Here is a 12,905-nt window from a genome sequence, read left to right on the forward strand (position 1 = left end):
AGGAACGGCTGGTACGTTTGAACTACCAACTTTGTGACTAGTAGTTCAGTTTTTATCCTACAGAGCCATACCAGAACTCTAAAATATGAGATTGTTGTATTGTTGTCTAGTCAGTTCTGACTCAAAGCAACCCTGTATGGTGTTTCTGAGAAGTTGGTGGGATTGAACTGCTGTGTTGTGGTTAGCAGTTCAGTGCTTAAGCTACAGTGCCACACCAGGACTCCCCCCAAAAATATAGCTAATTTTTTGACTTTTAAACTTCTTCATAAACTTGTTAATCAGTATGAGAAGAAAATGTGGGTTGTTAAACCTGACATATCACACAGGGAAAACAATATATTGAGATATTAGATTATCGTTTCTGTACGGAATGGATCTCAGTTAAGGAAATAAAAAGTTACAGCATGTGCCACTGAGTAACAGTGGTAAAAAATGGTTCCTTTTATCAATCAAGTGAAGACTTTTTATAACATGTATCTTGAATGATACAATGGTGATAAGTGTTCTTTTATCATTTACGTAGAGGTCTTGTGATTAGAATTCAAAACTGTTGAAGGTGGTAAATATGAAAAATTAAAAGAAACATTATTTGTCTTGGTTATTTCCCCCAAGATACTACAATGATACAATATAATATCCTTAGGAAAAGAATTAATTTGGCAAAAAAAGAAGAACAAAGCTAATTTCTGTGGTGGGATTAAAAAATTATTAAAGGTACAAGGAATCAAATGGCATTGGGTGAATCTACTGCAAAGACCTCTTTAAAGCTTGAAAAAGTAAAAATGTAGCTAGGAAGACTGAGGTGGACCTAAGCCAAGTCATGATATTTTTGTACTGCCTGATATGCATGAGGAAGCTGCACAACAGACATAGCTGAAGAACTGATGTGTTTAAAATATGGGGTTAGCATCAAATATTGCATATACCATGGGCTGTTAGAAGAACAAACAAATATGTCTTGGAAGAAGAAGTGCCAGAATATTCTTGGAAGAACTGCGAGACTTTGTCTCATGTACTTGGACATGCAATCAGTGCGACCAGTCCCTAGAGAAGTACAACATGCTTGGAAAAGCAGAGGGTCAACAAGAAAGTGGAAGACCCTCAAGGAGATGGATTGAAACAGTTGCTGCAACAAGAGGCTCAGACATTAATAATGGTGATGATGGCGCACAACTGGGCAGTGTTTTGTTCTGTTGTGCCTATGTAGGGTTGCTGTGAGTTGGAACCACCTCAAGCGGCACATAACAAATGGACCAAACGTCAGTCAGTGATAGATATTTGAGTATTTGGAACAAATTTTTCAAAGCAAAAATATGCCTTATGAGTATATTATTAATGAAATGACAACAGCACTGAATCTAGGCTTATTTTATTAATGCACATAACTGAGTGCAGGAAAAGATACAACCATGTTGGTCAGGCTATGCCGGTTCTGGCCTGGGAAAATAGCAACAGACAATAGAGAGTTTCTTAGTGTAAACAATACTGACTATAGGCTTACAGGGAAACTTTCCAGCACTGTAACTTCCCTGATTCTTTTGCTTTGCTGTAAATACTATATTTATGGGTGCAAGCTGCAGACTCTTAAAATGCAAGATAAGCATTTTCTTTACATACAGCTTAGCAGAAATTTTCTGTGTCCTTTTAAATCTTTGGGTGAGTGTTTTTTTTTTTTTTTTTTTGGAACCATGTGCTTATTTATTTATTTTCTAGTAGCAGCAATCCAACTTAATGCAGCACTGGGAGGGGAAAAAAAGGAGTCTTTTGAAATTTCCTTTCAGAAGTATTTGCAGGTACCACTCATTCATATTTTGCTTAAGTTTGGGTTTAGAATTTTAAAAGGTTCCATGATTGTCACTATTATCTTCCTTATCAAGTATGGTTGTTTCCACTCTGAAGATAACCAAGATAAAGAAAGACCAGAAGATTTATGTATAAAGCTTGCTACAGTTTTATAGAGTCACATTGTATCTGAGTTTAACCTCAGTCCTGTTATTTTTGTGGAAGGTTGATACACGAAGTAAGAGTATTCAGAAAGTGTGTAGTTATGCCACTCACAGCATGCAACAAAAATTGGGTAAGCATGCTTGTTAAAAGAGTCAGTAGAAGCTTCTTGTGTTGAAGAAAAAGATGCATGAAAACAGACTCATTTCTGGCAATTGGATTCACTGGCACAACGTAAATGAACGGTACGATATTGTACCCAAACAATGGTGAAACAAGAGGACTCCTCTTGGTTCAGGTCTTTCAAAAATGCATGTGGGGTGACTAGATCCCCAAATCTCTTAATAAGTTCTCAGTTACCAAAGGCCTATTTCAAAAATACACTATGATTCAATTTTCTCTTTTCTTCATTAACATAATGAAATATTTCTTTTTTCTTCTGATTTTTGACTCTTCCCTCTGCCCCCATCCCCATCCTGGGTACCCAGTAATTCCAGGACTCAGTAATTTTATCCCATTTTTCCATAACTATAAAGTTTGGCTTTCTGGTAACAGGGAGTCTGCGATTGTCTTCTGCTCATCTTCTTTGATGGAAACTCTTGATGAGGAATGCCTGTTGTAAGCACGGTGTCCCTTACCATCAATATACAGCTGGACAGCAAGGCCCACCGCCTCCTTCTCTTGGCTTGTTGGCCCCATCTGGGATACACAGGTCAGGAGCACTTTCCAAGAAAGCTGAGTCACAGGCTTCCTTCACCACAAGTTCAATTATAACACATTTAAGTCCCAGTGCAATAGCAGGTTTTCAGGAAGCAGTGCTTCCCCAAAAGAGCATCAGTCTGTGCTTCCAAATAGTCTTGCATTTCATTATGGACGATGGAACCTGAAATAAGAAACAGAAACTCTGTAGGTCTGTGGTCTAGAAGCACACACTGCAATCAGTGAACTGAACAAGGTACGTCAAGGCAATTTTAGACATTCCACAATTGAATTATGGCTATACATCATCGCTGTAGCAGAAAATGCTTATCAAGGTTAAGTTGGGAAGCAGAGATGAGTCCCCATACAAAAGGTGTTGGTTATATGATTGTTCAATCAATATGCAAAACATCACTATTTTTGAGGTCTGGCCAATATTAAAACTTTTCCAAATTAGAAGTTTCATGAAGGATTTAGTCCCACTTAGTTGGTAGTTGTTGGAGTCCTAGTGTGTGGCATTGTAGGATAAGCAATCGACTGCAAAGCCAGTGTGAACTGCAAGGCTGGCAGTTCAAACTTACCAGTTGCTTCTTGGAAACCTTATACAGGGTTGCTAAGGGTTGGAACCGACTCAATGACACTTAGCAACAGCAGTAGTTGTGGACTTCTGGTGTGCCACTATAAGATAAACACTGGACTGCAAATCACAAGGTCGGCGGTTCAAACCTACCTTGAAAACCCTATTTGTTATTAGTTGGAATCTCGACAGCACTTAAGAGCAGCAGCAATAGTTGGGAGTTATATAAAATGGAAATGGAAACATCATCAACCAGTTTGCGTTTCATTAGCTTCAGCTTCTCATCACGTACTGATAGTTCTAAATCTTTCTAGAACTGAATTTCCAATGTCTTCTGGGCATTTTCACCTAGCTGTTCCACAGGCAAAATATTGAACATGTCCATTACAATTTTTCTTGTCAACCTACCTCTGCACTATCTTGTTTAATGTTTTATCTTTAAAAATATTATTAATCTACATTTTGATCAGAGATTGTAGAAAATATTTCTTATCAAAAGGGGGAAAATGCAGAGAATTCCAAATTTTCATGGAGTCACTGAGGATGGGAGTACCTCTGAAACTGTTGCCCTGAGAGTTTTTAAACCTCAAACCAAAAATACCCACTGAAGTCCTCTTTAAACCAACAGTTGTTAAGTGCCGTTGAGTTGGTTCTGACTCAGTGACCCTGAGCTTGCCTTGAACACTGCTCTTTTGAAGAACTATGTATAGTGGCTCAAACTGACAACAGAAACTCAAGACTCAAGATATGAAACTTAGAGGTCAGTAAGCTCTGGCAGCATAGTGATTACAAATTGGGCTATGAGCCGCAAGGTCAGCAGTTTGAAACTACCAGCGGTTCCATGAGAGAAAGATGAGACAGTCTGCTCCCGTAAAGATTTACAGCCTCGGAAACCCTGTGTAGGGTGTCACTATGAGTCTATGAGTCGGAACCGACTCCACGGCACTTAACAACAACCAGTTCATATTAATGGGGAGAAAACAATTCAGAAAAGGAGGGTGAGAATTGTTACTGAACTCAAATGTCACTGATTTGTCCTCGTAGATGTTGTTGCATTAGTGTATGTTTTGCTGTAGATACTCTTTTTTGCACACCTCAGACACCTTTATTTTGCTCCTGTTAGGTCCTGAATTCCCAGGGAATAGGTTCTAGCAGCTCAGGCTCCTGTCCACTGGTTCTCACAAAGTGCACCTCTCTGGGGGGAGCAGGTTGGCGCTTTAGTTGACCCCAGGTACCTCTCTCTTTGGCTTCCTTCCTTTTCTGATCATTTTCCTTCACTCACTTCAGGAAGCTATCTTGGCTCTTAAGAGTGCTTAATATGCTCAATGCGCACATTGATTCTCTTGGCAAGAATCTTGCCCTTGACTTGCTTGTTCACAACAATGCCAACAGCATGCTGGGTCGCACTGTAGACTCTTCCGGTTTTGCCAAGGTAACATTTGTGGGGTGTGCCTTTTTGAACTGTGCCCATTCCCTTGATGTCCACAATATCTCCTTTCTTATAGATCAGCATGTATGTGGCCAAAGGAACAATCTCATGTTTTCTGAAAGGCCTGGAAAACATAGAGTGAGTACCCTGCCACCTTCTCTTTGTGTTCGTCATCTTGTTGGATTACTGCAAGATGGTGGCTCCAGCCGAAAACGTTATATATACTCTTTTTTTAATTTTCCAAAGGTTTAATGGGAAATAAAAGAAAAGTTAAAAGGGGGAAAAACCCAAAAAAAACCCTAAAAAAAAAAAACCAACAATAACCAAAAAACCCAATTTTTGCAACTTGTTTCTCCCCTTCACCATCTATGTCCCATTAGTCTTGAATACCTGTCTCTGAATTAATTCAAACCCTCTGCTATCTTTTGCTGGTACTACTACAACTGTCTGTGAACTAGTTTCTGATTACTGCAGGTACTTTAGTAACCTACTTTTGAACATGCTTTTCCTGATGCTACACTTTCTTTTCCAACCATATTTCATTTTCAATATCATATTAAAAAGCCACCTTTTCCATAAAGCTTTATCTGACCTATCTCTTTTACCTTCTTCTGGGTTTCCACATTATACGCAACTCAATTTTTCATTTCTGCCTGTCTTTTATAATTTATATGTTTACCTACCCTAGTAACGTAGTCTCCCAATTGCTTTCCCTGTCCCAGCCTCTCTCCATTAAGTATTCTGCTCCACACCATCACCAGAATTATTATAAAACACTGTTCTGATGATTCTAGACCTTTGCCAAAATCATTTTATGGATCCCCATTTCCTACAGAATAAAATGTAAATTTCTTAGAGTGATAGTCAAGGTTTCAGGATGTGGGCCAACTCATGTACCCAGCTAGAGCTTTATCACTCCTCCTCACATGCTCTAAATTCTAGTCAGTTGCCTCCAAAATGCCATTCACTCTTGTGACCATGCTTTTCCTTCTACCCTTACTGGTCCCTCTAACTCACACCTTGTATAATCTCACTCTGTGAGGCCTTCCCCATACTCCTTTATTTTCAGCCCCCTGGAAGCTCTACTTTCTCTTCGCTGTTCTCATAATATTTTGTTTATACAAGTTATCATATCATATAGTCTTTGTACAGGTGGACGTCCACTTTTAGAGCTTAAACAGAATTAATAATCCGGATTCACTTTTACATACAAACAAAATATAATACCTGGCACACAATAGTACTCCATAAAAGTTGCTGTGTTGAAGTGAAACATTGAAAAGCAGAAAGTTAGAGAGGTAAAAACAGATGAAACAAGATTGGTTATGAGTTGAAAATTTGGAAGCTTCATGATGGGTTTATGGGGTTCATGACATTGCGTCTATAATTTTGATTTTCCCCAATTATAAGTAAAATAGGGCAAGCTTTCCAAAGTTGGCAAATATGTCACGACTAAAGGAGAAATGTGTCTGCTTTGAGTTCAATTAGGAATTCTACTTCTGACTAAAACTGTGGACTTACATGCTCTACATAATTAAACTGAGACAATATTGCTATGCTTTAGACACTGGAGGCTTGCTGTCCCTGATCATGCAAACATTTCCCCAGCTCGGGCCCTTTGTGGCAGCTCTTCCCTCTGCACTAGGTTACGCTCTTTGTGGACGGGATGCTCTTCTCGTCCCATAACAATGGACATGTGATTGCTTCTTGTATTTAAATTCTACATTTTATTTCTTTAAGAGTAACTGGTCTTGGACGTTCTATCTATATAAACTCCCTACCACGATCCCTATTGTAACAGCTGGTTATAGTTTTTTCTTAGGACTTAGTTATTGTTAGGTGTTGTCAAGTTGATTTTGACTCTCTGTGACCCCATGTAACAGAACAGAACTGTCCCATAGGGTTTTCTTGGCTGCAATCTTGATGGGAGCAAATGGCCACATCTCACTCAGGTAGAACTATTGAACCACCAGCCTTTTGGTTAGAAGCTGAGTGCCTAAGCACTGTGCCACCAGGGGTCTTTAAAGCACTTAGTACTATCTGATATTATCATCTTTATTTGCTTGTTTACTTGTTAATAGTTTGTCTTCCTCACTAGAATATAAACTAGGTAAGAGTAAGGACATCATCTGACATGTTCTCCATTAATTTCCCAGTGCCTGGAAGTCTGGTCCACTTATATATGGTAAATGTTGAATGCATAAGTAACTAAATACATATTCAGAAACACTCAGAAAGTTAGTTGATAACTCTTTCTATAAATAATTCTAAACTGAAGACTCTTGATATAACTGTACAAAATTAAGCACAATTCGGTTTGAGCCCAGCAGCTTCTCCACAGTAGAAAGATGAGGGTTTCTGCTCCCACAAAGATTTATAGCCTTGGAAATCCTATACAAGGTCACTGTGATAACAATATATGATAACCCACTTAATAGGACATCCAAATGCTTTGTAGGAAGAGTCAACCATACTCTGAAGAGGTAAAAAAAAAAGGAAATCCTACAAAAATATTTTAAAAGAGCAACAGGAAACCTCTTAAATCAAACTTTTTACTTAAAATGAGAGGCAGATAATGACAGCTAATATTTATTAAGGTTTATTATGTGCCTTATGTAAGTCAAAGTGATTACCTCATTTAATTCTCAAACAACTCCCTGAGGTAGGTACTCCAGTGTGTTCATACAGATGTGGAAACTGGGGCACAGGAAGGTTATGTCATTTGCCCAAGGCAGAGAGTTGGTATGCAGGTCGATGCACACAGAGTCTACACTACACCAGCTAGGAGCTCTAAGCTCCTGCCTTCACTTACACTGTTATTCAAAGAGTTTTTGGTACCCTGTGGGTAGAATGGAATGGAAGACATGATCAGTTGCAGTTCTGATCAGTTTTCACCAGAGAAAAATCTTGTCCTACAACCCCAGGCTCCACTTTATTGCTAGAATTGGCTGCTTTTTTCCAGAAAGGAGATGAGAATGGGCTCCACACAAGTTCTCATGATTACTAGGAAAACAACTCTGGTGACTGAGGTCCTGGGATTGAAGCTGGCAGCATCCTGTTCCTCTGTGCAGGACACACTAGTATTGTCCACATATCCCCAGGGAGTCCTGAGAACACAAGACAAATGTACTGGAGCTCCAGAGGCCTCACAAAATGAACGACTAAAAGGCCCTGCTTTAGTAGGCTCTGTTCTTTTAGGAGGAAAGAAAAACCCATCCAAACCAGCCCTCTCCAAATTTCTCGGGCAACAGATATTGCATGATGTCCTTCACACATGAATCTTCAGATATTTATCATATGGTCCTGGACTCAAAGGACAAGGTTGGGGAAATCTATCATGATAAGTTATTACTTCCCATCAGCAATGTCTGTGGGATGAAGAAGTACATTAAACACTGGCTTGGACAACAAAGCAAGTAGTCAGTGGCCCAGAATGAATACTCGAAAGCCCAGCATTTTCCTGGAAAGGGTCTTGTTTTTAATTTCCAAAAAATAGCAAGGGTATTCTGTGAGTGTGTGCGTATGTGTACTCCCAAGCCCTCAACCCCTCCTTTCCTAAAGATCATTGTGAGGATGGTGCAGGACTGGGAGGTGTTGTGTTCTGTTGCGCACAGTGTTGCTATGAGCTGGAACCAACTCGATGGCACCTAACAACAACAAATAGACACTGTTTGCCAATGGATTACACCAGAGACTGAGAGGCACGGTGTAGATTGTGCTAGAAGGTCACAGGTCACCAGCACAGATTTAAGGGCCTGCTGAGTAGAAGGCAACTAACTAAAATAGTGAATGCATCATATATTGACAGACTGAGGTCAGAAAATGTAACCAGTCTTTATATGGATTGTTCAGATCTGAGGAAAATTCACATACTTTCTTGTACAAGTCCATCAAAAATGGTTACATATATTGCTACAACTGAGTATCTTATCTTTAACTTAAGTTCTAAAATTTTATGCATGGAGGTAAGTAAAATGCAAATTATTCTTAGGTTTGTTGCTACTCAATGGTTTGCACTCACTTTAAAAATGTGAGGAGTTCAGTTTTACCTCCTAAAAAGTTTGCGTATGTGACATACTGACAGTTTTGGTTTTAGGCTTCATACTGATGGTGCAATAAAAAGATTGACTCTGTTCTGCCCTAAGGATACTTAAGCTTTTCACCACCTCTTTTCAGAATTTTCTTGAGACTCAGATTTGAAATGGACTACATTTCCCTTCTCTTTTTAAAAGTGTAAGATGTTTTGCTTATTCTCATACTGTCAAGGAGGAGTGCAAGAGGGAAAAAGCTATTTTTAAGTCATGGGATTCAGGTAAGGATCATTCTGTCCACACTTTAATTTAAAAAAAAAAGTACTTATATTCCAGATACAATGAAAATTAATCACAAATGCAAAATAATGCTTTTCTACATTCGCTTATTGATCACATACATGAATCCAGACCCATTTATTTCCCTTTTATGTAAAAGCACTTTATTATTTTATTTATTATCAGATGTACTTGTGTGGAACAGATGAAGGGGCTCTGTGTGGCTGCCAGCAGCCTTCTAGACACTGCTCCCTGCTCTACCTGAGAGGAGAGGCCATACTCTGACCACACTTAGTTTACACACGGTACCTTGTTTTCAACTCTGCTGCTTAATATAGCCAGTTTACAAATCTTTTCCGTTTCTGTCCACATAGATGGTAAATGGAGCATTCAGGACATGCAAAAGTAGCCTTCTCATTCCTCGGTGAAGCCTGCCCTTAATTAATTCTTAGTTCAGCCCTAGGTGTAGTTCCGGTCATGTTACATTTTTGTGAAGTATATCTACAAGCTGAAAGTGGTTTACTTTACCTGTAAATCCACATAGGATAATGATAGCACAAGACGATTGCTTTCTGTGTCACACACACAAACAGAACAACATACCATATTAAGAAAAAATTCTTAAAGGAGAGACAAGGAAAAAACAAAACACCTCTATAATAAAACTACTGTTGGGTAAAGCACTTAGTTTTACCCTAAAAAAGGTGGCCTTTGCTTTTGATTTCAGAGAAACAACCTCAAGAGTAATTGAGGTGCCTTGGTCTGGGACTTCTCAGCCACATCTGAGAGTTGATGTTGGTGCCTGGGCCTGGCCAGAGCAGAAAAGACTCACTTGGGAGGTTAATACTAACTGACCTCAGGAAGCAAGATAAGCCTATAAGACTGGCTAATAAAAGCCCTGACTACTCAAGCTTCTTAGAAGCCAGGATGGACAGACTTCGTCTCTCATACTTTGGACATACTATCAGAAGGGACTAGTCCCTGGCGAAGGACATCATGCTTGGTAAAGTGGAGGGTCAGTGAAAAAAAAAACAACAAAGACTCCCAGAGATGGACTGGCTCAGTGGCAGCAGCAATGGGCTCACGTGTAGCAATGATTGCAAGGTTGGCTCAGGACTGGGCAGTGTTTCTTCCTGTTGTGCACATGATCGCTATGAATCGGAACCAACTCGATGGCACCTAACAACAACAACTAAGGCTCAGAGATCTACCAGGTTGAGGAACAGGTCTGCTCTTGGGATGGCAATGTGTCTCTTGTGGAGTGGCTGGAGGCTCAAGCCATTGATCTTGTGGTTTGTAGTCCAGTGCTTATCCTATGGAGTCACCGTGTTCCCCTGGAGACCCTATGCAGGCTCACTATGAGTTGGCACTGACTCAACAGCACACAACCACCACCATTACCACCACCATTATGCCAATGAGCTCATAAGGTCCATTTTGACTTGAAGATCTTTAATTCAATGATTGTAAGAGTCTTTGATTATACCTATTAGTGTACTAAGTAAATAATTTAAAATTAATGAAATAATAGATATAGAAAAGTACATTATACATTCTAGACGGTTTACAAAATTCAAAGTTTATTCGTCAAAAGGAATACTGATGGCATATAGGAGACAGCCGCTGAGGACTCCAGACCCACGTAATGTGAGAGCCAGTGTGCCTATAGGCAGGAGGCTCGCTTGCAAATGTGCCCTTTGGACAGTTAAATGAATATATTCCTGTGTGGTATGTGTACATCAAAAGAAAAAAAAGGGAATAGAGGTAAATACTATTAACTGAAGATACATGGAGGGGACTGTAATCATTGAAATGAAACAAAAATATGACTGGTTGAATGTAAGACTGATGATCTGCCCTGTAAACTTTCACTCAATTCACAATAAAAGCTTTGAAAAAAAAAAAAAAAAAAGTCTCACTTTATTATGAATCTGATAATTTGAAAAATTTGGAAAACAAAAAAAATCAAGATGGTGATAGTAACTTAAAATCTTACCACATAACTGTAACCATTTTAAAGCTTAGTTTTGAATTAATTGTTTAATGAAATTTTAATTTACATGACATTTGTTTCAAAAATTCAAAAGCTTCAATCTCTTCCCCCAGCTACCCTGTCCCCTTCACAGAGGCAGCCAATATGATTAGGTTTTTACGTTTGGGACTCTTTCTAATATGTACTAACATATCACTGTGTGGGATACTATCTCTGGATAAAGAGGTGCCTGTGTGGGGGAGAGTGAGGCTGTTTTAACCCATTCATCAACCACTCCAAATCCACAGGGTGTTAGTGTTGTTGTTGTTAAGTGACATCGAGTCGGTTCCGGCTCATAGCAACCCTGTTTTAGGGTTTCCAATGTGTAGATGGTGGGTTTGAACCACTGACCTTGTGGCTAGCAGTTTAGTGCTTTTCCTACAGAGCCACAGCATGGAGTTACTAGGTAGAGATATTGAAGGGAAGGGAGATAAGAAGAAAAGAGCGCTGCTCTAGATCTGTTATATTTATAGAGCCAGGTAATGATTTACAGGATGTTTATTCCCTCCTGGGGCAGCTGGTAGCAAGTACACCCACTACCTAATACACCAGCAATTTTCTATATGCAAAAGATTATCATATTTTTGTATTATTTTGATTAGAAACAGCCGTGTTTGCTAAAACTTTTTCCTTTTAAAAGGAATATTGAAAACAATTTTTAAAATTACAAGCATGATTTTCATAAATCTCAGAGCCAAAATATTTCTTTGCTGGAAGGCAACTATCATGATGTAATATAGATTAATGGAAAATAACAGCAGACATTAGTTTTACTGCCAAGTCTTTATGAATACTTAAGCAAGATGTATTTATCTTAGTGTTATGAATATTTAATTTTTCTTATCTGGAAAGACATTTTAAAGAGTGCTTGGTAATCAATATATTTTGGGGAAAATTTAAAGTTTATCTTTGATATTAACTTAAACAAACCAACAGAAACAAACTCCAAAAAACAACTTACCATTTTTTCCTGAAATGTAATTTGTTTCTATTTGCATCTATTACTATTTATTTAAACAATGGAGATTTCAACAGAATATTTTATAGCGCATAACAAGCACATTGTAAATTTCTTCTAGACAAGTAAATATAGAAAAGTAGCCAATAGAATTTTTGAAAGTAAAAAAACAAAACAAAACAAAAATTCCTATCACATACAAAGACATACTAGCAATCTAGTCACATAAACATTGTGATATGGTTCAGGGATACGCATATAGCTCATTAGACTATAGTAAGAATTTTAAAACAGACCCATGTGTACATTAAAGGAAGAATTTCATATTCAGGGGTAAATAAGTGGCATTGTGATAACTATTGCTTTAGGCAAAAATAAAGTGAGTTGTTCTTCTGCTGTTGTTGTTGTTAAGTGCCATTGAGTTGTTCCAACCCATAGCAACTCTGCATGGGGTTTCTGAGGAGCGACTGGTGAGCTTGAACCACTGACCTTGTGGTTCAAACTGGCTTTGCAGTCCAGCACATTAACCCACAGTGCCTCTGTTGTAGTTAGTAGCTGTTTAAGTTGCCCCGAGGCATGGTGACCTCATGTACAACTGAAAGAAATGCTGCACCCCTGTTCTGCACCATCCCTGTGATTGGCTGTGTCTGGACTGCTGTGATCCATACATAGGGTTTTCACTGCTGACTTTTGGAAGTCTTTCTTCCGAGTCTGTCTCAGTCTGGAAGATCTGCTGAAATGTGTTCAGCAGAGAGCACCCACCACCCATGGGCACCACTGCAGATACAGAAGCACCAGGAGGTCTGGGGTTCTGCAGAGGAGAATTCTAGCCTATTGGGTATTTGTTTTCCAAAAAGAATGGCTGTGGTCTTCTTTATGTAATCATCTGCTTGGCATGGTTGATGACAATCCCCTTTTTAAAGATTTGATTGGCATGCAAATATTTAGAAAGCAAA

At 38.9% G+C, this 12,905-nt stretch overlaps 1 protein-coding gene across 2 annotated transcripts in view; it reads right to left on the reverse strand.

Moving 5' to 3' along the window:
* Positions 1 to 2,659: 2,659 nt before the first annotated feature.
* Positions 2,660 to 12,905, reverse strand: part of PHACTR2 (phosphatase and actin regulator 2) — a 266,038-nt gene continuing 255,792 nt past the window's right edge. Inside the window, exon 13 of one of the 2 annotated variants that reach the window (XM_006834608.1) lies at positions 2,660 to 2,827. In XM_006834608.1, the coding sequence (XP_006834671.1) occupies positions 2,812 to 2,827 (16 nt within the window). In that variant the 3' untranslated portion in view covers positions 2,660 to 2,811. The remainder of the gene's footprint in view (positions 2,828 to 12,905) is intronic. The other variant, XM_006834609.1, reaches the window with a different exon arrangement.

This window comes from Chrysochloris asiatica, unplaced genomic scaffold, assembly GCF_000296735.1.
Source record: "Chrysochloris asiatica unplaced genomic scaffold, ChrAsi1.0 scaffold00013, whole genome shotgun sequence".
Classification (NCBI taxonomy): domain Eukaryota; kingdom Metazoa; phylum Chordata; class Mammalia; order Afrosoricida; family Chrysochloridae; genus Chrysochloris; species Chrysochloris asiatica.